The sequence below is a fragment of the Ceratotherium simum genome, chromosome 33 (assembly GCF_057802395.1).
Source record: "Ceratotherium simum simum isolate JZ-2026a chromosome 33, ASM5780239v1, whole genome shotgun sequence".
Lineage (NCBI taxonomy): Eukaryota > Metazoa > Chordata > Mammalia > Perissodactyla > Rhinocerotidae > Ceratotherium > Ceratotherium simum.
The window spans coordinates 7,379,776-7,401,595 of record NC_141932.1 but is presented as its reverse complement, the minus strand read 5'-3'; the positions used below and the strand labels follow the sequence as shown (position 1 = coordinate 7,401,595).

At 36.3% G+C, this 21,820-nt stretch overlaps 2 protein-coding genes across 2 annotated transcripts in view; both read right to left on the bottom strand.

Moving 5' to 3' along the window:
- Positions 1 to 619: 619 nt before the first annotated feature.
- LOC147912746 (uncharacterized) overlaps positions 620 to 21,820 on the bottom strand; it is an 88,834-nt gene continuing 67,633 nt past the window's right edge. The window contains 2 exon segments of the mRNA XM_087422332.1: positions 620 to 1,455; positions 15,329 to 15,356. Coding sequence (XP_087278458.1) covers positions 644 to 1,455; positions 15,329 to 15,356 — 840 coding nt within the window. The 3' untranslated portion in view covers positions 620 to 643.
- Positions 10,276 to 13,308, bottom strand: LOC101390043 (KRAB domain-containing protein 5-like). The gene is made up of 3 exons (XM_087422085.1): positions 13,290 to 13,308; positions 10,902 to 11,024; positions 10,276 to 10,385 (listed from the first exon to the last, which is right to left on the bottom strand). The coding sequence occupies exons 1-3, from the start codon at positions 13,306 to 13,308 to the stop codon at positions 10,276 to 10,278; spliced, it is 252 nt and encodes an 83-aa protein (XP_087278211.1).

The window sequence follows — 21,820 nt, the reverse complement described above, 5'->3', positions numbered from 1 at the left end:
ATAAGTCAACCACAAACAGTGTCTCCCTTTAGATTTGCTTCATACATTGTCCTTTACGGTGTCATTCATCTTCCATGGAAAAGTAAACATGATTAATCCCAGCTAACACAGGAGGGTCTTTTATATCATTGAAGGAGCAAAAATCAACCACATGATTTCAAATACAAACTAGGAATAAAGAAATAGCATGAAGTAAGTTGAGAGTTGAATTGCTTTTATCTGCTTTTCAAAAAACTCCAATACTGTCAATATAAAAAGATACACTAAAAATGACTATACCTGTCCAAACATCCATCTCCTTGACTCTGAAAAATACTAACAAATAAATTACCTAATTTTTTAAAATTTGGATTATTCTCTAGAATAAATATTCTGATTTGGAGTAATATCTGAAAAGTGTTATTGACTGATTGCTTTTAACTATGAATTCTGATATTTATTTAGATGTGATTGCTGAAAAATACTTTCCCACATTTTCTTACACCTTAAAAGTATTCTTTTCAAATATGAACATTCTGTTGTTTTCTAAAGTGTATATTTTGGACAAAAGTATTTCCACATTTGTTACATTATAGGGTTTCTCTACAGTATGCACTTCCTTATGTTTAGTAAGGCCATAGTTCCTGTGAGAGGCTTTTACACATTATTTAAATTTACATGGTTTCTCTCCAATATGAAATCTCTGATGTCGAGTAAGGCTTGAGTAGTTGTTAAAGGCTTTGCCACATTCTTTACTTTTGTAAGGTTTCTCTCCAGTATGAATTCTCTGATGTTGAGTAAGTGTTGAGCCCTGGTTAAAGGCTTTGCCACATTCTTCACATTTGTAAGGTTTCTCTCCAGTGTGAGTTCTCTTATGTTGAGTAACGCTGTAACTCCATTTAAATTCTTTGCTACATTCTTTACATTTGTAAGGCTTCTCTCCGTTATGAATTCTTTGATGATTAGTAAGGTTTAAGCACTGGTTAAAGGTTTTGCCACATTCTGTGCATTTGTAAGTTTTCTCTCTTGTATGAATTCTCTGATGTTTAACAAGGTTTGAGCAGTTGTTCAAGGCTTTGACACATTCTTTACATTTGTAAGGGTTCTCTCCAGTATGAATTCTCTTATGTTTAATAAGGTTCGAGCAGTGACTAAAGGCTTTGCCACATTCTTGACATTTGTATGGTTTCTCTCCGGTATGAAATCTCTTATGTTGAGTAAGTTTTGAGCACTGGTTAAAGGCTTTGCCACATTCTTGACATTTGTATGGTTTCTCTTCAGTATGGATTTTCTTATGTCTATTTAGAGTTGATGATTGACTAAAGACTTTCCCACAATTATTACATTTGTAAGTTTCTTCCCCAGAATGAATACTCTGATGTTTAGTAAGATTTTCAAACTGATTAAAAGCCTTGCCACATTCACCACACTTGAAAGTCTTCTCTCCAATATGGATCCTCTCGTGTGCAATAAGATCTGACAACAAACCATGGGTGTCATGAGAAGAAAGAGCTGAAAGATATCAAAAAAAATTATGCCACTTAGTACATTCAGTGAGTACACTTTACAGTTTTATACAAAATTTACAAAACTTTAGCTGTATTAAAACAAAAGAGGGCAGACTGAACTAAAATCAGTAGTGAAATCAGACCTTATAAATGATATCATAGAAATAAACGTAATTATAAGAGGAAGTAATGAACAAGTATACACCAACGAATTGGACACCTGGAAAAATGTATAAATATCTATAAAGGTACATCTTATTTGGACTTTAGTATAAATAATTTTAAAATATAACAAAAAGCTTATAAGCAGTAACTAGACAAAAACAGTAATTTAAAAAATAAAACTCCCAACAAAGAAAAGACCTGGACCAAATGAATTCACTGGTTAATTCTAGCAACATATAAGTGGAAAATAACACCACAAACAATGGAGAGTGCTGACTGAAGTGGAAGAGGCAGCAATACCTTTCTGGAGACAAAAAGGCCACTTTCGAGCTGCAGCACTTCATGGCCAGTTAGGCGCATTCTTAAGGTACAAAACCTTCCCTGAAGGAGAAGGCATCTGCGTGGGGAGCATTGGCACAATAAGCAGCTTTTGGACTCAGTACAACAGAGACAAGTGTCATAATATCCATCTTTGCTGGCTACTAACTACAACGTGGAATACTCCCAGAAAAGCTGTCACATATGAGGGAAAAAAAGGCCCACGTGCAAATTCACCCATTTCAGAAAGCAACCTAACATCACCAGGAGGAAATGTGCACACCCCTTTGGTGAAAAGAGACTCACTTGATAGTCTCTGGGTGCATGTCAGTGAGAGCTGAGCCCTCTGCAGGGTCTGAGAGGTTGGTGGCAGCCATTATAGTGACCTAGTCCAGGAGTTCTGGGGCTGATTTAATCCAGCTCAGCCAAGGCTCCCTAGGGACTGGCCCCACAAAACAGCAACTTGTGGGCCCACATAGGTGGTGTGCCTGGAACCACAGCAGCCTAGTGAGTGGGCCTACCTCTGCAGGAGAGGGTATGTGTGAGGAGTGGTCCTGCATAGGTGGAATGTGTGGGGCCTCTGCTGTGGGGCAACTGTGTCAAGGCATGCACACAGAGTAGGACTGTGATGATGGGGTGTGTGGCCATGTGGGTCGGGCTTGTCAGCCACAGAAGACTTCTGCTTCTCAAACAGCCACATAGGGGATCTGTCCCACCTTCCAAAGCCTAAAGCAATTGGTGCTGCAATCCTAAGAAAGCTGACAACAGCCTTGCAGTCTAGAGGCCTACAGCAGTTGTAATCCTGTGAGCCTATCAACCAGCCATGCTGAGGCCCTACTTACTTAGAAAAACTGCAACAGGATTGCCCTATCAGACCTTGCAGCCAATTGTGCTGGGGCTCCCCACGTCCAAAAAAATTGACTGAAGGGTCTATAGCAGCTACACCCAGCTGATCATTAGAACCAGCCAAGGGCATGGCCTAGCCTCCTCAGGCATCTGCAGCAAGAGCAAACCTGCTCTAACAGAAGGACACATGTAGCCCACACAGGGGACTTCCTTGGAACATTTGGAACTGGTGAGGAGAGGGAAGCACACTCCTGGGTCTCATAAGGAATTCCTTACATAAGGCCACCTCTCCAAGTTTGGGAGATATAGCTGAAATATCTAATACATAGATATAAGCACATAGAAAGAGGCAAAATGAGGAGAAAAAGGAATATGCTCCAAGTGAGGGAACAGGACAAAACCCCAGAAAAAGAATTAAATTAAATAGAGATAACCTACCTGACAAAGAGTACAAACTAAAATTCATAAGGATGCTCACTGATCTTGGGAGAAGAATGGATAAACTCAGTGATAACTTAAACAAAAATTTGGAGGACATAAAAAAGATCAAATCAGAAATGCAGAATACAATACTGGAAATGAAAAATTCACTAGAGGGACTCAGTAGCAGAGTAGATGACACAGAAGAATGGATCAGCAAACTGGATGATAAAATAGAGGAAATCACTCAAGATGAACCGATCAAAGAAAAAAGAATTAAAAAGAACTTGGACAGTCTAAGTGACCTCTGAAACAACACCAATTGCACTAAAATCCACGTCATAGGTGTCGCAAAAGGTGAAGAGAGAGACAAAGGGGCAGAGAATGTACTTAAAGAAATAATAGCTGAAAAATTTCCTAACCAAAGGAAGGAAACTGACATCTAGGCACAGGAAGCACAGAGAGAACCAAACAAAAGAAAACCAAAGAGCCCCACACCAAGACACATGATAATTAAAATGTCCAGAATTAAATATAAAGAGAGAATCCTAAAAGATGCAAGAGACATGCAACAAGTTACATATAAGGAAACCCCATAAGGGTATCAGCTGACTTCTCAGCAGAAACCTTAGAGGCTAGAAGGGAGTGGAAAAATATATTTAAAGTGCTTAAAGGAAAAACTTACAGCAAAGAATACTCTACCAGCAAGGCTATCTTTCAGAATGGAAGGAGAGATAGAGCTTGCCAGACAAGCATAAACTAAAGGAGTTTATCACCAAGAAACTAGTCTTAAAAGAAATGCTAAAGAGATGTATTTAAGTGGAAAAGAGAAGACCACAAATAGGAATAAGAAAATTATCAAAAAAACAATAATAATAAAATCACTGGTAAAGGCAAATATACAGTAAAGGTATCAGATCAACCACCTATGATGCTAATATGAAGGTCAAAAGAAAAAAGTACTAAAATTGTCTATTTCAATGCTAAGAGGGTAATGAATACACAAGAAAAAAAACGAGGTTAGATATCATACCAATAACAAAATGTGGGAGGAGAGGAGTGAAAGAGTAAAGCTTTTAGTAATACGTCAGCCTAAAGAGACCATAAAAGTAATATAGATTGCTATACACATAGGTTATTATATAAGAACCACATGGTGATCACAAACCAGAAATCTATAATGAATACAAAAAAGAGAAAGGAATTCAAACATAATACTAAAAAAAGCCATAAAACCACAAGCAAAGAGAGCAAGAGAAGAAGAAAGGAACAGAGAAGACATACGAAAACATCCAGAAAAAAGTACCAAAATGGCATTAAGCATATTCTTAACAAAATGTTTACTTTAAATGTCAATGGACTAAATGCTCAAATCAAAAGGCATAGCGTTGCTGATTGGATAAAAAAACAAGACCCATTTATATGATGCATAAAAGAGGAATACTTCAGACCTAAAGACACTCACAAACTGAAAGTGAAGGGATAGAAAAAGACACTCCATGCAAATGTCAATGAAAAGAAAGCTGGGTAGCAATAATTTATAACAGACAAAATAGAATTTAAAACAAAAACTGTAACAAGAGACCAAGACGGGCACTACATAATGATCAAGTGAACAATCCAACAAGAGGATATAACACTTGTAAATATCTATGCACCCAACATAGGAAAAATAGACAGCAATGCAATAATAGGAGGGGACTTTAACACTCCACTTACACCAATGGCTAAATCATCCAAACAGAAGATGAATAAGGAAACATTGACCTTAAATGACACATTAGACCAGGTGGAGTTAGTAGATATATACAGAACATTCCACCCAAAAACCGCAGAATACACATTATTTCCAAATGCACATGGAACATTCTCTAGGATAGATCATTTTAGGCCACAAAAAAGTCTCAATAAAGTTAAGAAGTTTGAAATAATACCCAGTATCTTTTCTGAACATAATGGTATGAAACCAGAAATCAACTACAGGAAGAAAATCAGAAAAGTCACAAATATGTGGAGATCAAACAAAATGCTACTGAACAACGATTGGCTCAATGAGGAAATCAAAGGAGAAAACAAAAAATACCTGGAGACAAATGAAAACGAAAATATGACATGCCAAAAATTATGGGGTACAGCAAAAGGGGTTCCAAGACGGAAGTTTATAGCAATACATGCCTATCTTAACAAACAAGAAAAATCTCAAATAAACATTCTAATAGTGCACCTAAAGGAACTGGAAAAAGAAGAACGAAAAAGCCCAAAATCAGTAGAAGGAGAGAAATAATAAAAATCAGAGTAGAAATAAAGGAAATAGAGACTAAAGAAAAAAATCAATGAAACTAAGAGCTGGTTCTTTGAAAAGATAAACAAAATTGATAAACGTCTAGCTAGACTCACCAATCAAAAAAAAAGAGAAGGCTCAAATAAATAAAATTAGAAATGAAAGAGGAAAAATTACAACACATCTCAGAAATACAAAAGATTATTAGAAAATACTACAAAAAGCTATACACCAACTAATTGGATAATCTAGAAGAAATGGATACATTCTTAGAATCACACAACTTTCCAAAACTTTATCATGAAGAAATACAGAATTTGAACAGATCAATCACCAATAAGGAGATCAAAACAGTAATCATAAACCTCACAAAAAATACAAGTACAGGACCAGACAACTTCCCTGGCAAATTCTACCAAACATTCAAAGAACGCTTAATACCTATCCTTCTCTAGCTCTTCCAAAAAATTGAAGAGGAGAGGAAGCTTCCTAACTCATTCTACAAAGCCAACATTACCCTGATACCAAAACCAGACAAGAACAACACAAAGAAAGAAAACTACAGGCCAATATCACTGATGAACATTGATGCAAAAATCCTCAAAAAAATACTAGCAAATCAAATACAATACATTAAAAAGATCATACACCATGATCAAGTAAGATTTATTCTAGGAATTCAGGTATGGTTCATCAGCCACAAATCAATCAATGTGATATACCAGATTAACAAAATGAAGAATAAAAATCACATGATCATCTCAATAGATGCAGAGAAAACAATCGACAAGATACAGCATCCATTTATGATAAAAACTCTGAGTAAATTGGGTATAGAATGAAAGTACCTTCACATAATTGAGGCCATATATGACAAACACACAGCTAATATCATTCTCAATGGTGAAAAACTGAAAGCTATCCCTCTAAGAACAGCAACCAGACAAGGATGCCCACTTTCACCACTCTGATTTAACATAGTATTTGAAGTCCTAGCCAGAGCAATCAGGAAAGAAAATGAAATAACAGGGATCCAAATTGGAAAGGAAGCAGTGAAACTCTCACTATTGGTAGTTGACTTGAGTTTATACATAGAAAACCCTAAAGAACACACCAAAAATTTTTTTTAAAATAATAAATGAATATGGTAACGTTGCAGGATACAAAATCAACATACAAAAATCAGTTGAATTTCTATACACTAACAACTAATTAGCAGAAAGAGAAATTAAGAATATAATCCCATTTACAATTGCAACAAAAATAATAAAATACCCAGGAATAAACTGAACCGAAGACGTGAAAGACCTGTACACTGAAAACTATAAAACACTCTTGAAAGAAATAGAAAAAGACACAAAGAGAGAGAAAGCTATTCTCTGTATTTGGATTGGAATAATTAACATAGCTAAAATATCCATCCATACTTCCTAAAACAATCTCACACCCACTGGAATGACCCACTATCTAATGAAGAAAAAACATCAAGTTTTGTTAAGAATGTTGAGAAATTGGAAGGCTTATGCACTCTTAGAGGAAATATAAAATGGTGCAACCAATATGAACAGTACAGAGGTTTCTGAAAAAAATAAGAATAGAATGGCTATATGATCTGGCCATCCCACTGCTGGGTATCTATGCAACTAAAATTAAGAAGATCATCTACAAGAGATATTTGCACACCCATGTACATTACAGTATTATTTATCAAAGGCAATAATAGGTTGAAGTAACTTAAATGTCCATGGATACATGAATGGTTAAAGAAAATGTAGCATATACATATAGTAGGTTATCATTCAGCCCTAAAAACGATACGGATCTTTCATATAATACAAAGTGTCTTGTGGACACTATATTAAGTGAAATACATGAGTCACAAAGAGAGAGACTATATGATTCCACTTATGTGAGTAATCGAAAGTAGTCAATCTCCTAGAAAAACAAGTGGAATGGCAGTTCCAGGGGATTGGGGTAGATGGAAATAAGGAAGTGGTTGTTTAATGGGTATTGAGACAGTTTTGCAAAATAAAAATTATCAGAGATCAGTGGCACCACAATGTGAATATACTTAACACTATTGGACTGTGCACTTAAAAAAAGATTAACATGGTAAATTTTCTGTCTTTTTTTATTATAGTTAAAAATTATAAATAATATCTAATAGAGATAGAGATATAAATCTCAAGGGATGAATGGATAAAGAAGCTGTGGTATATATACACAATGGAATACTACTCAGCCATAAGAAATGATGAAATCCAGCCATTTGTGACAACATGGATGGACATTGAGGGTATTATGCAAAGTGAAATAAGTCAGAGGGAGAAGGTCAAATACTGTATGATTTCCTTCATTAAGTAGTAGATAATAACAACAATAAACAAACACATAGAGACAGAGATTGGATTGGTGGTTACCAGAGGGGAAGGGGGCAGGGAGGAGGGTGAAAGGGATAATTCGGCACATGTGTGTGGTGATGGGTTGTAATTAGTATTTGGGTGGGGAACATGATGTAATCTATGCAGAAATGGAAGTATAATGATGTACACCTGAAATTTATACAATGTTATAAACCAATGTTACTGCAATAAAAAAAAATTAAAAAAAAAACCTTTTCCAAAAATTACCTTCATTCAAAAAGCATTTCTCTCATACAAAGAGAATATAAATTCATCAATAAATAGATGTGAATTTAAGACCACTTCCATGACTACTCACATAGACAGAATAAGACAACCATGAATAATTAACCAAGAAAAGAAATAAACAAGATAAGTCATGAACACAGTTGGGGTAATAATTATACAGAAAAAGACATACATAATTATATTGGCAAGAGATATATGGTTGATTTATATTTGAAATCACTCCACGGTGACCTAGGTGTACTGAGCTGTCATCCACATTCATAATATATAGGTAAAAAAAACCAATTAATTAATTTTGGGAACGTACCATAAAAAGGAAGCTCATTGTTATGGAATTGCAAAACAAGAATAAGAGAAAATTTATCCTTCAAATTCTGAATACAATATAGATACACTATTAAAAAATAATCTTTCTATATAGCTATAATTTTCAACTGTGACTGTGCACCCTTGAAGAGCAAGAATTTTTAATCATTGGCATGTGTTGCATGGCACAAAAATATCACAGAAAATGTATTACCATCATTCATAAAAGCTCAAATGAAAAATTTGAATGAATAAGCATTGAAATGACACTAGAGAAATGTATTCTGTCATTAACATACTGCTGCTCTTCTCACACAAAATATAAAGGTTGTAATTAACCTTTTAGAAGAAAAAAAACATTCATTTATAAATAAGGAATAAAATGAAAGTTGTAAAATATGCAGAAAATTACTGACATATAAAATAAACCAGGGGCCGGTCCTGTGCCTTAGCGGTTAAGCGCGCGCGCTCCAAACTGGCAGCCCGGGGTTTGGATCCCGGGCACGCACCAACGCACCGCTTCTTCTGCCATGCTGGGGCCGCGTCCCACATACGGCAACTAGAAGGATGTGCAACTGTGACGTACAACTATCTGCTGGGGCTTTGGGGGGGAAAAAAAAGGAGGAGGAGGATTGGCAATAGATGTTAGCACATAGCCAGACTTCCTCAGCAAAAGAGGAGGATTGGCAGATGTTAGCTCAGGGCTGATCTTCCTCACACACACAAAAAATAAATAAATAAATAAAATAAACCATTGGGATTAAATTATACCATGATTCAGATACACATTGAGGAAAGCGGATGAAAAACCTAATCACTGCCTTTGCCTGAAGCAAACTTAAATTTATGAACCAAAGAATTTCATAAATATAGAGTTACCACTGATTATCTAAATCACTTCTTACCAAAGATGGGCATTCAAGTGCATTACATCAGAACTTTTGTATCTAAAATTAAAGAAGAATTTGACATAGAACTAACCAGAAAGTGAAAGGATATAGGATACAGTTCCAGGAAGCTTCATACTAAACAAGATATAATTATAAAATGATAGTTATTAAGAAATAAAATAACAATTCAGACTTTACTACATGATGGGCAATACTTTAAGCTCCCGCATGGCATTAATTTATTTAAGAATTCTGTGAGGTAAATAGGTACATTAAACTATTTTACCATTTAGGAAATGGGGCATACAGACTGGAAATTTCTGATGTTCATTCATACAAAGGAAAAGGAAATTTTAAGTGAAACAGAGGATTGTATTTTCTCACTTGGGGAGGTGCTGTGCCTGTAATGAAATGCATCTGAACTTTGTAGGGTCATGTTTAAAGTCTCCATAGGATTGGAAATTATACAGCAGAAAATATAGACATCTGTTTCCAGTGTTCTTGGGCTTTCTGCACTAAACCCCAATATCTCCACTACTCCAATCACGCACTTCTGACATGAAGTAAAACAGAACTTAAAAAATGGCTTAACATAGAGTTCCTCAGAAATGTACATAGATTTTCCCCAGGTCCCCAACACAATGGACATTGTGCAGATCCTCATAGACCAAGGGGAGGACGTTGGCTCTCACTGTGAATGTGATGGATGAACACTGGAGCAGAAGGAGAATCCTTAGAAGATTTAAGACCATGATAAGAGCTGGGCAGAAGATGACCCTCTATGACAGCAACAGAAATAAACCTAGCTTTCTCACACATCATTTCCATTGAAACAGATCTTCCTAAACCACATTTTAAGTTCTGGCCTCTTCCTTGACCTTTGCAACTCTCACCTGTGTCATCTGCCTCATTCATTCCCACCTACCTGGGTGTATGGCTATTGTCTCCTTTCTCTTCACATCCCAGGGAGCCATCTTTTGTTCCAAAAGGGTGATCAGGTCTGGCTTAGAGACAACAAGACCTGGTTATTAGATAAAGAAACATGAGTTTTACTGGAGATTCTCCAATTTCCAATTAAGTATTGTGTCCAAGTGAAAAGAGGGAACATTGTAGAATGTTAGGATAGTCTAGAAAATAATTTCACAAACACTGTTTCTGGACAACAACTTTGCTATACTAGGCAACAGTTAAAATATTCAGACCCTGAGTTCCACTTCCAAGTACTACTGAGTGAAAAGTAAGAGGTTAAAAATGGATCTTAAGATGGGAGCAACACTATTTTATAGAACTGAATTTATAGAACTACTTCTAATCTAGAGAAAAAGATGCAGATCACCTCAAGAAAGGGGAAGGTGAAAGTCATAACAAAACATCATGAAGACTTTCTTTTCTACACTAACAACACCCCATGTTTTCCAAGAAAGCAGGGACATGAAAATCTATCATAGGAAGCAAAAGCTCCCGGAAAACATTTTACAGACAAAAGAATCAAAACTCTGAGAGTGGAGTATGAATTCTGGAAGGAAGTTATCCTCACCCAAGGAGACCAAGTTCCTGTAGTTCTCTAACATCACATCCCTATACAATTCCTGCTGAGTGTGGTCCAGGCATTCCCACTCCTCCTGAGAAAATTCTATGGCCACATCCTTGAAGGTCAACAGTCCATGAAATTAAAAACACACACATTTACCAAGTTGTCTCTGGGCAGAGTGCATAGCTTGACCCAATATGAAATGAGAGACTAAAGAGATCAGATTGTGACTTAGGAGAGTGACCTGAAATATGCAATTACATATTACAAAATATACAAAGTAACATTCTATAATATGACCTCTAACCCTGAGGAAAGAGGATGACATATGATCCACAAAACCACAGTAGAGACTATACACCTGTGGTACAAAAATTATAAAATTAAGGCATCAACACAGGCATATTCATCTTTGAGGCTGAATTTATATCAGGCAGGATAAGTGGTGATTTTGTCTCACAGTGATGGCGAGTTAGAAATGTACTTCTCAAGTTTTAACTTTCTCAATGAACTGGAGATTTGTTAATTTGCAGATTCTGATTCAGGAGTTCTGGGGTGTGGCATGGATTTCCACATTTTTAATAATCTCATTTTTAACATATGATGGTAAAGCCTCTGGCACAAGGACCACACACTGGAATAGCAAAGAGGTAGAACAAAAGGGGAAGAATCCGTGGTTGACTTTGAGCTGGAAGAGTTGTGGAAATGACAGGTTCTAATAGCACAGTAAGTGTGGCAACAGCAATCCTTTTTGAAAATGTACAATGTACTAGATATCGTTCTGATAGTATGTTACGTAGTATCACCTGAACCACATAAATAATCTGAGAACAATAATATTATTCTTCCCCTTTTTGGAGAATGTATTGTCCAATATCCAGTAAACGGTAGAGCCTGGGTTTTACTAAAAGTTAACCTGAGCTAGAATTTATCTAAAAAGAACACGGACTAATACACAGAGACAACCCTAATGTGTCTTTCTAGCAGCTTCTGTAACTGAGAAGAATAATAGAAACAAGTTAAGACAGAAACAAGAAAGAATGGATCAAACAATGTTAACATTTTATGCACAAGGGCATGACTACAAATGGGAACTCTGGACACACTAAAAGTGACAGAGAAGAAAATTTTCATATCATTGAAATCAAGATTATTGTCAATTGTGTAAATCCTTTAAAAGTGTGTATTTTTTAAATGCACTAGGGAGATGGAGACACAACGACATCAGTTAGAGCTATTGTTTCTGAGCCTTATTTCTTTCAAAATGTATCATTTGTGTTGAGCTATATTTTAGAAATTTAACACATTTGAACACAAATTAATATGACTCTTATAAATTTCTTTGAAAATATAAAGAAGTTATAAAGAAGAGAATGTCCATGACATGAGTGTGAAATGAAATGGAATCTTACAGAACTGAGGCCCAAGTGATTGAAAACTCTCCTGCAAAAGCCAGTGTCTTCACTAAACAAAGGGGAGAACATTGTTTTTCCAAAGCAAACTGCAAACAAGAGAAACTAAGAAGGGAAGGGAGTTTCCAGATTAAATGTGTTGGTTTATGACATCTCTTCATAAATCCCTCCAAGATCCTTATTAATGAAAAAGGGAAAAATGTAAACTGTATAAGGCAGAAATCCAGCAGAGAGCACCAGAACCAAGTGAAAATCAGGTGTAATGGGACAAACTGATATCAGTTGACTGAAGCACACAAGACACATATTGCTGCTATAATATTATTGGCAAAAATATATAAGGAAATCATAATCTAAAGCTAAGGATGAAAAAACATCACTTTTTCTGCAAATTTCAATCCACGTGTACGTCTCATGTTCTGTAGCTCTAATGGTGAATTTAAATAGTCTTTCTTACCACTATACTGAGCAAGTTTCTTCTGGTTACTTTGTTTGTTAAGAACTCGGAGTTTTTCTGGGCCACTAACGCCACCGTGTTTCACAGAGCATTTTGTTAATACTGTTCTACAGAACTGATGTTGCATCATTATGAAACCTAAAAGCTGCATTCTCCCCTCCTTCACTAATACTTGACCATCGGAACAATCCCCGTAGGGATCTGGGATGTCAGCACCTTCCCATGTTGATCTGTCACAAAGGGAATAATTTCATTAGGTGAACATCATTAATTCATGGGGAGAATTCTTCATGCTGTATAGGGAGCTTAGATGCAAAGAATGGAGAAACCGTTCTGACACACAGGGGAGAAGTATTCTAAAGAGTTGACGCTGACTATCATAAGAATAAAAGGAAAAAATAAGTATTTAGAAACAATCTCAGTGGGCAGAAACAGCATAATTAGGGAACTAAAGGTTTGCAGGTTCTAAATCCATGGCATTTCAGGAGGAAAAGTGGACACAGCCTCTGACCTGGGACAGGACATTTACCTGAGAACCTGCCATTTCGTCCTCTTCCTCCTCCTGCTCTGGGTTGTTTTCTCAGGTGATATTGTGTTGAGGAATCACATCTCCATCTTGAGAATCTGCCTTCAAAGTGTGAGCACAGCTCCTTCATCTGCTACCACCATACCCACAGGCAGAAGGTCCTTGAAATGATGACAAGTACCCCACTTCCCATCCTTTGTCACAGGAGAGATTCAAGAATAATCAGCTCCTACATGGAGATGAAACTGTGAGGTTTTCTATCCTGTCTTCACATGCTCTTCTCCTCAAACTGATGTCCAAAAATTCTGCTACAGATGGAGAATGTGGGCTGCACTGACCTCCTCTTCTAAATCCACATATAGCACACCCTGTTACCTCCCCTTGAACACAACCCTGGACTCAACTCTCACAAATATACCCAGATGCCCTCCTGCTTAACCCTGGCCTCACCTTAGAATCACCTGGGTCCTTAATTAAAACAATACTGATGCTCCCATCCAAACACTGAGGGGGAGGCCACAGGTGATGTTAGTTCTTAAAACTCCACATATGGTCCTAATGGAAAACCATATTCGAACCAATACGGTAAGCATTTCTTGAGTTTTTAAGTGCATACAGATCCCTTGGGGATCAGGACCCACTCTAAGAAGTTATGAGTCTGCAGGTTTGCAGTGGAGCTCATGAAATGGCATCATGAACAAGTTCCCTGTTGCTGCTGATGTTGCTCCCCTGGATGGCTTTTCAGTAGCACTGAGCTGGAGATATCAAACAGCAAACCCGAGACAGCTGAGTTCTCTGAGGGTTGGGGCAGGAATCTACAAAAGTGCAGGTTCCTTGGCCAGATTGTTAGGGGCTGAGCATTTCTTGGGATGGGTGTGGCCACGTCATTACCTAGTGCACAGGCCTGGGCTGTAGAAGGAGTAGTGGGAATCATGTGGTGGCATCAAGGCTGTGTGAGGGGTCTACCCTCAGAATTTTTCTGAAAGCTATCCTGAGTCTTCAGTCCCTTTTGCCCCCTCCCTTCCCAGGGGCCATGTGGATTCACTGGACAATCTGACATGAGACTCCCTGTCCGGTTGTTGTGTGAAATAAACCAAAAGCAGCAATGGAAGATGGATTAACAGTTTGGGGTAGGAATTGATAGAAACCCTTGAAAATGATACAGTAAATGCATATTTAATACACAAAGAAATTCATGATCTATGTTAGGTAATATAGATTATAACTGAATTAACAGATCACAATTTTTTCCTCTGTTGCTTGTCTATGTTTCTGTGTTATATAAGTTTTAGTGCCACAGTTTGTTCTCCAGCCCCTTAGGTATGATATTTACTCAAATCTTTAAAGTGCACTGACTAAGATAAATCTTAAAGAAAAAACGACACAATTTTTCAAATAGTTTTTCAGAGCACTGAATCTTTTAAAACATCTCAAATACGTGTTTCATGCTACACATACCAATGTAATTTTTTAAAGACTGTATTTTAGAATAGTTTTAGGTTCACAGCAAAATTGATAGTAAGGACAAGAGATTTCCCATATACTCCCTGTTCCCACACATGCACAGCCTCCCCCATTATCAATATCCCCCACCAGAGTGGTCCATTTGCTGCCAGGGATGAATCTACACTAACACATCCTAAATGCTTCAAAGTCCATAGTTTACCTCATGCTTCACTCTTATGTATGTACAATCTACAGGTTTGAACAAATGGATAATGACATGTATCCATCATTATAGTATCATATAGATTATTTTCATTGTCCTGAAAATCACCTAGGTTCAGCCTATTCATCCCCCCTCCTCCACCAACCCTGGCAACCACAGATATTTACTGTCTTATACATGTGCCTTTACCAGAATATTATATTGTTGGGATCCTACATTATGTAGCCTTCTCAGATTGGCTTCTTTCACTTGGTAATACGCATTTAAGGATCCTCCATGTCTTTTCCTGGCTTGATGGCTTACCCATTTTAGTGCTGAATAGTATTCCATTCCCAGAATAAATGGAGGAATATTGATCCATTCATCTACTGAAGAACACATTTGTTGCTTTCAAGTTCTGGCATTATGAATAAAGTTGCTATAAATGTACAGATGCAGGTTTTGCATGGACATAAGTGTTCAACTACTTTCAATAAATACCAAGGAGCACAATTGCCGGATTGTATGGTAAAAGTATGGTTAATGTTGTAGAAACTGCCGATCTGTCTTCCAAAGCAGCTTTATTATTTTGCCTTTGTACTAGCAGTGAATGAGAATTCCTGTTGCGTCACATACAATACAGCACTTTTATTGTTAGTGTTCCAGATTTTGGCCATTCTAAGAGACATGTAGTAGTATATCATTGTACTTTTAATTTGCACTCCACTGATGACATATGATGTGGGTCATCTTTCCATATGCTTAGTTGTGAAGTGTCTATCTTCTTTGGTGTGGTGTCAAGTGTGTTGCCCATTTTTTATTGAGTTGTTTTCTTATTTTTTTTTCTTTCTACCCAATCTGCATTTATTTTATTTATTTTTCTAGTCTTTATATAGCAAGGACTTCCTGTATAATATTGGAAAGGAGTCGGGAAATGGAACATCCTTGCCTTGAACCTGAGCTGAGTGGGAAATCTTCAAGTTTCTTACCATTAACTATGATGTGAGCTGTAAGTTTTTGTAGGTTTTCTTCATCATCTTCAGGAAGCTCTTCTCTAGTCCTGGTTTACTGAGAATTTTTATCAAGAATGAGTTTGGGTTTGTCAAAAGCTTCTTTTGCATCTACTGATGTGATCATATGATTTTTATTCTTTAGGCTGTTGTGATGGGTACAACTAATTGATTTTTGACTGTTAAACCAGCCTTGCATATCTGGGATAAATCCTGCTTGGTCATGGTGTAGAAATCTTTTAAAACATTGTTGGATTTAATTCGCTAATATTTTGTTGAGGATTTTTGCATCTGAGTTCCTGAGAGATACTGGTCGGTAGTTTTTTTTATTAGTAATGTTTTTCTCTGTCTGGGTTTGGATATTGTGTCTTTAGTAACAGATGTATATTAGGGGAAATTCTTCGTCATTATTGTTTCCAATATTTTCCGTTCCTTTCTCTCTTTATTCTCATTCTGGTCTATCCATTATGCATATGTCACACCTTTATTAGTTGTCCCACAATCCTTGGATATTCTGTTCTGTTCTTATTTTTCTACCCCAATTTCTCTTTATTTTTTAGCTTTAGAGATTTCTATTGATATGTCTTCAAGCTGAGACATATTTTTCATCAGTCGTGTCCAGTCTACTAATAAGCCCATCAATCACATTCAATCACATTCCTCGTTCTGTTACTTTTTTTTTTTTTTAACTCTAGCATTTTGTTTTTTTGGTTCTTTACTAGTATTTCCGTCTCTCTTCTTACATTGCCCATATGTTCTTGCATGCCCTTTACTTTATCCCTTAGAGCCTTTAGCATATTAATCATACTTGTTTTACATTCCTGGATAATATTTTTCCAAATTTTTCAGTTTTGCTGCCCTTTTGATTACTAATTCCATGTTCAAAATTTTTCTCTTCTTCCATTTTATAAGCATTCAAGTGAAATCAGGCTGCTCCGTCAACACTTTCCTTAGATGTTTCCTCAGCCAAAGATCCAATGTCACTGCTCACTAGGTGTACCCTGCACAAAACACTACGATCTGAACACAATTCAGCAAAGCTCTCTGCCACATTGGTATAACGATCACCTTTTCTCAAGTTTCCAGTAACATGTTTCTCATTTCTGTCTGAGACTGCATCAAATGGGCTTTAGAGTCCATATTTCTACCCCATTCTGTCCATGACCACTTAGGTATTCTCTAAGAAGTTTGAGGTTCTCTCTACAGCGCTGTCCTTTTCCTTCTGACCTCTCACCAGCATCGCATTTAATAGTCCTTTCATAGTGATGCAGGACTTTCCAGCATGAACTTCCAAACTCTTTCAGAGACTATTCATGGTGCAATTCTGATAGCACTTCCACATTTTTATGTATCTTTACAAGTGCACCAGATGTCCCAGTATCAATTTTTGCCTTAGTTTTTGGGGGGCTGCTAAAGCAAACTACCAGAGACTGGGTAGTTTATAAACAACAGAGAGGTTTTTTTTCTCATAATGACAGAGGCTGGGAAGTCCAAGATAAGACACCAGTAGATTGTGCCTGGTGAGAGCCCACTTTCTGGTTCCTAGGAGGAGGCTTCTGGCTGTGTACTCAAATGATGGAATGGACAAAGGAGCTTTCCTGGGATGCTAGCAGGAGGGCACTATTTCAGTTTATGAGGTCTCTGCCCTCATGACCTAATCACCTCCCAAAAGTCCCATCTCTTAAGTCATCAATATGGGAGTTAGCTTTCAACATATGAAAATTGGAGGGACAGGGATATTCACACCATAGCAGGGACCAAAGAGAACATTAATTTTGCTTTACTGGTGGAAGGTTTGAACATGTAAATTTGCTCACATAGTCTCAATAAACTTTAACTGGTAAGCAGAACTCTCAATTATGTCATGTTTTATCAGCTACTTTTACTGGCAGACATGTGATAACACTTCTTAAGTAGGGATACTAAGATCAGGCCTTCTGAATCGACAACAATCAGAACATCATCTACATGATGAACACTTTGGACATCAAAGATGGAGGCACTCAGACTAAATCCTTGTGCACCCACTGCTGGCAGATATCAGGGGAGTTGGGCTCACTATCACCTCACTACCTGCAGTTCTCCCTAGTGGGGGGTTACTCCCTCTAAAACTTATAAGGCATGGAAGTACATCATGTAACACATCAATTCTTACTGAAGATTCTGAAGGAGCAAAAACAGCAGAATGTTGAGTTCATCCAAAGTGTTCTATCTCCATGGTTATGGTAAGTTCCCTTTCCCACGTATACACATCCCAAACCTTATCCCTTGAATATGGGTTCTATTTTCCAAGGGAACACCAAGGATTTCAACATCTGAAGGAGTCAGGTGCTGTAGTAATATTACACCATATCCTGGCAAGTATGTAGGAGAATTCAAGGGGCTATGGGAGGATACCGTGAGGAGCTGCTTAGCATAATAGAGATAATTCATTCTCTTTTGGCTCTTCATCCTAAGATTTCTGCTGCCTTTTTTTGTAGCTATCAGCATTTAGGGAGTGACTAGGATCAGGGGCTTCTCACCTTCTGCCCATGAATGCAACCATGCCTAATCCTATAGTCTTTGGTTTTTCCAGACTCCCCTGTACCTAGTGTCCGCTCCATCCATGGCATCACATAGAACAGGAGGGTGACATGTGCACCTGTATACAACATGCTATAAATGTTTCAGTTCTTCCCCTCCACAAAATTTCCAAGAATGTTTTGGCTTTTTATTTAATGTTGCTGAAGTCAGTGGAGAAGCAGAGGGAGGGATCAGGATACATCAAGAAAGAGAGTGACTGCACACAAATATCAGTGAGGTCCACTTCTGTTTAGTTCCAAGCAGCTTATTGGCTATTTGCAGCTGAAATAATGACACCAAACATGACATTGCTTTTGTAGTACTATGGGATTGTTAAAGATTTCAGGAGGCAAGAAGAGTTAGAGGGAATGACCATGAGACTTGAAGGAAAAGTCAGATCCATGGATGAGGTGATGATAACCTCAGTGAATCAGTGAGAGGTAAGAGCAAATGAAAAGAAAGCTGAATACAACATTTTCAGAATAAATTTAATTTTTTAGCCATAATGGAAAAACTTAATTGCTCACTATAATACAACAAATTGATTTGGTATGGTTTCTTAACATAAAATATAAGCTAAATAATATAAACTTATTGAAAGAAACAAAAGAGATCATATCTGTGGTTTAGAATAGAAAAATAGTCTGTCACAGAACAAAAGACTAACTATAAAGAGGAAAATGACAAATTAGATATATTAATTTAAAAACTAATCATCATCAGAAGACACAGATGGAGAGACAGAGAGAGAAAAACTCATATCAAGCGTGTATAAAGAACTCCTAAAAATGGATAAGATAAACACAATAGCAAAATTGGGAAAAATATACCAAAAGACAGTTCAAGAACGAGGTTACCCAATGATAATTAAATATATCAAAATATGTTTAACTTCTCTAGTAATCAATGAAATGCAACAAAACCAATACCTGGAATTATCACGCATCAACCAGAAAGCTAAAAGACAAATGACAGGAATTAGCAAGTGCTGGCAAGAATGTGAATAAACCATAAATCTCTTTCATCACTGGTGAGTATGAAAATTCAAACTAACATTTTGAAAAATGTTTAGAAGTATTTAATAAAGTAGAACAGATGCAAATTTATGACCCAACACTTCCACTTCTACTTATATACGAAACACTAATTCACAAATGTATCATCAAAATGAAATTTCTAGAACTCATATACCAGCACTATTCCTAATAGACACAAACAAAAAACCACTCACATGCCCATACACAGTGGAACAATTAAATTAATAGTTACGCATTTACACAATAGAATGCTACACAAAAATGGCAATGCAGGATTCACAACATTCATGCAACAATATTCAATATTCATGCAACAATATAGATATATTCACAAACAACATAAGGAGTAAAAACACATACTGTTAATCCATTTATGTAAAATAAAAAACAGAAACAATTGATCTGTGTTGTTAGGTGTCAGAACAGTGGTTATCCCTAGGGGTAGTGACTGGGAGGGTGAACCAGGGGGCTGAGTGTTAACAGTTTTCTGTTTCTTTATCTAGGAGCTACGTGCAGAAGTGTATTCAGATTCCAAAGTTTCTGAAATTTGCTGTGTACTTATGACCTATGCACATGTCCATAGTTGTTTTTTAATATATATAAATAATAATAATAAAAATAGGCTTAAGAAGGTAAATAGATTAGTGTTGTAATATCCATGTATTTTCAAGGTGGAAGTGGAAGGTATTAAATAACTTGAAATTGTGATTACCTTAAAAAGTAACCTGAAATTTGAAAGAGATACTTCTTATATAATCCTCAGAGATAAGAGATATAAAGGAGAATTATTTTTCAAAATTAATACCGAAGAGCTAAGAAGGAAAAATAAGAAAATACACTAGGTTTACCAAAAAGCACACAATATGATGGTAAATCTAAACCTAAATATGTCAGTCATGATATTCAACATGAATAGACTAATTGCTCCTTGTAAAGTCAAAATGTTGTTTTTTTCATTATATGCAATTAGATGTTTTCCCCCTGACATATAGATAAACTACAAAAATTAAATTAGAAAACTGAAAATACATTCTATGTAATTTTTACCAATGAAATAATTAGCATATGATGCCCATCTTAATGTAGAATTTATGCTTAAAATACTTTGCCATTATTGTAATTACTATTATTTTTTAACTTCTTGAACATTACTGCAATACTACTAATTGAACGGAAATAATTTGACTGATTATATATGCATATATGTGCATATATACATACATCTATATATACATGCAATGTATAGATGTTTTCATATATACATATATACACACGTACACGTATAAATATATACACACAGTAATGTAGTATGTGTGTGTATATGTACATATTTTTTCCTATGCTTATTTGTGGCCTAATATATGGGAAATGTTTAAGTGCTAATGTGATCTAAAAATGTATGTTTCCCTATTTAGCACCACCAGGTTCAATATATACCCTTTAGGTCATATTAACTCTATTGTTTTTCAAAATATAGAATCCTCAATACTTTGCATCAGCTTCGTAATGTAAATGCTGGGAGAACTAAATGAAAATATTTCCTAAATTTAGGAATATCTATTTTGCTCATTTGGTAAACTAACTTATCATTAAAAAAATGAATTTATGACTGTTCTCCTCAAAACAGGTATGCCTCCACTCTTCCAAGTTTAATGGAAATCCCCACCATAAACTTATTTCCCCACATTAGAGACGTGAGATTTTCATCCCAAACACTCTCTCTTACCAAAATGCTCAAACGGAAATAAAACTGCTTTTTACATATCCCAAATTCCATGCAATGTTTCCCCAGACATTGTGTAGTTTTTAAACATCAACATCCACATCTGGTCTTTACAAAATCAATAAAAACATACTTTTGTTCTCTCTTTCACTTATTCTGGTTCTAAATGTCCATTTCCAAATGAAAATATTTTAAGTATGCTAATGTCACTTCATAACAGGATATTTCAAATGACTACCATCTCTCCAAAGATGAAATGTAAAGAACTCATACTTAGGAGTCGAAAAGCTCTACTCCCTGAATCTGAAATGACCCTTCACCCTAACTCCACACTGTTCATTATTCTGTGGGAAAATTTCTTTTTTCTTGAATGACCATCTCACATGCTGTTTTATTTCATGCAGGTTTTCCTACAATTCAAAGCTTAGTGTATTTCTGGGTAAATGTATTATTTCAGATTGATTGTTACTAACTCAAAGACTTTTCAGTAATCCCCACATTGTTTCAGAAACTCCTGTTTAATACTGCCTAGATTCTGAAGCTCTCATAC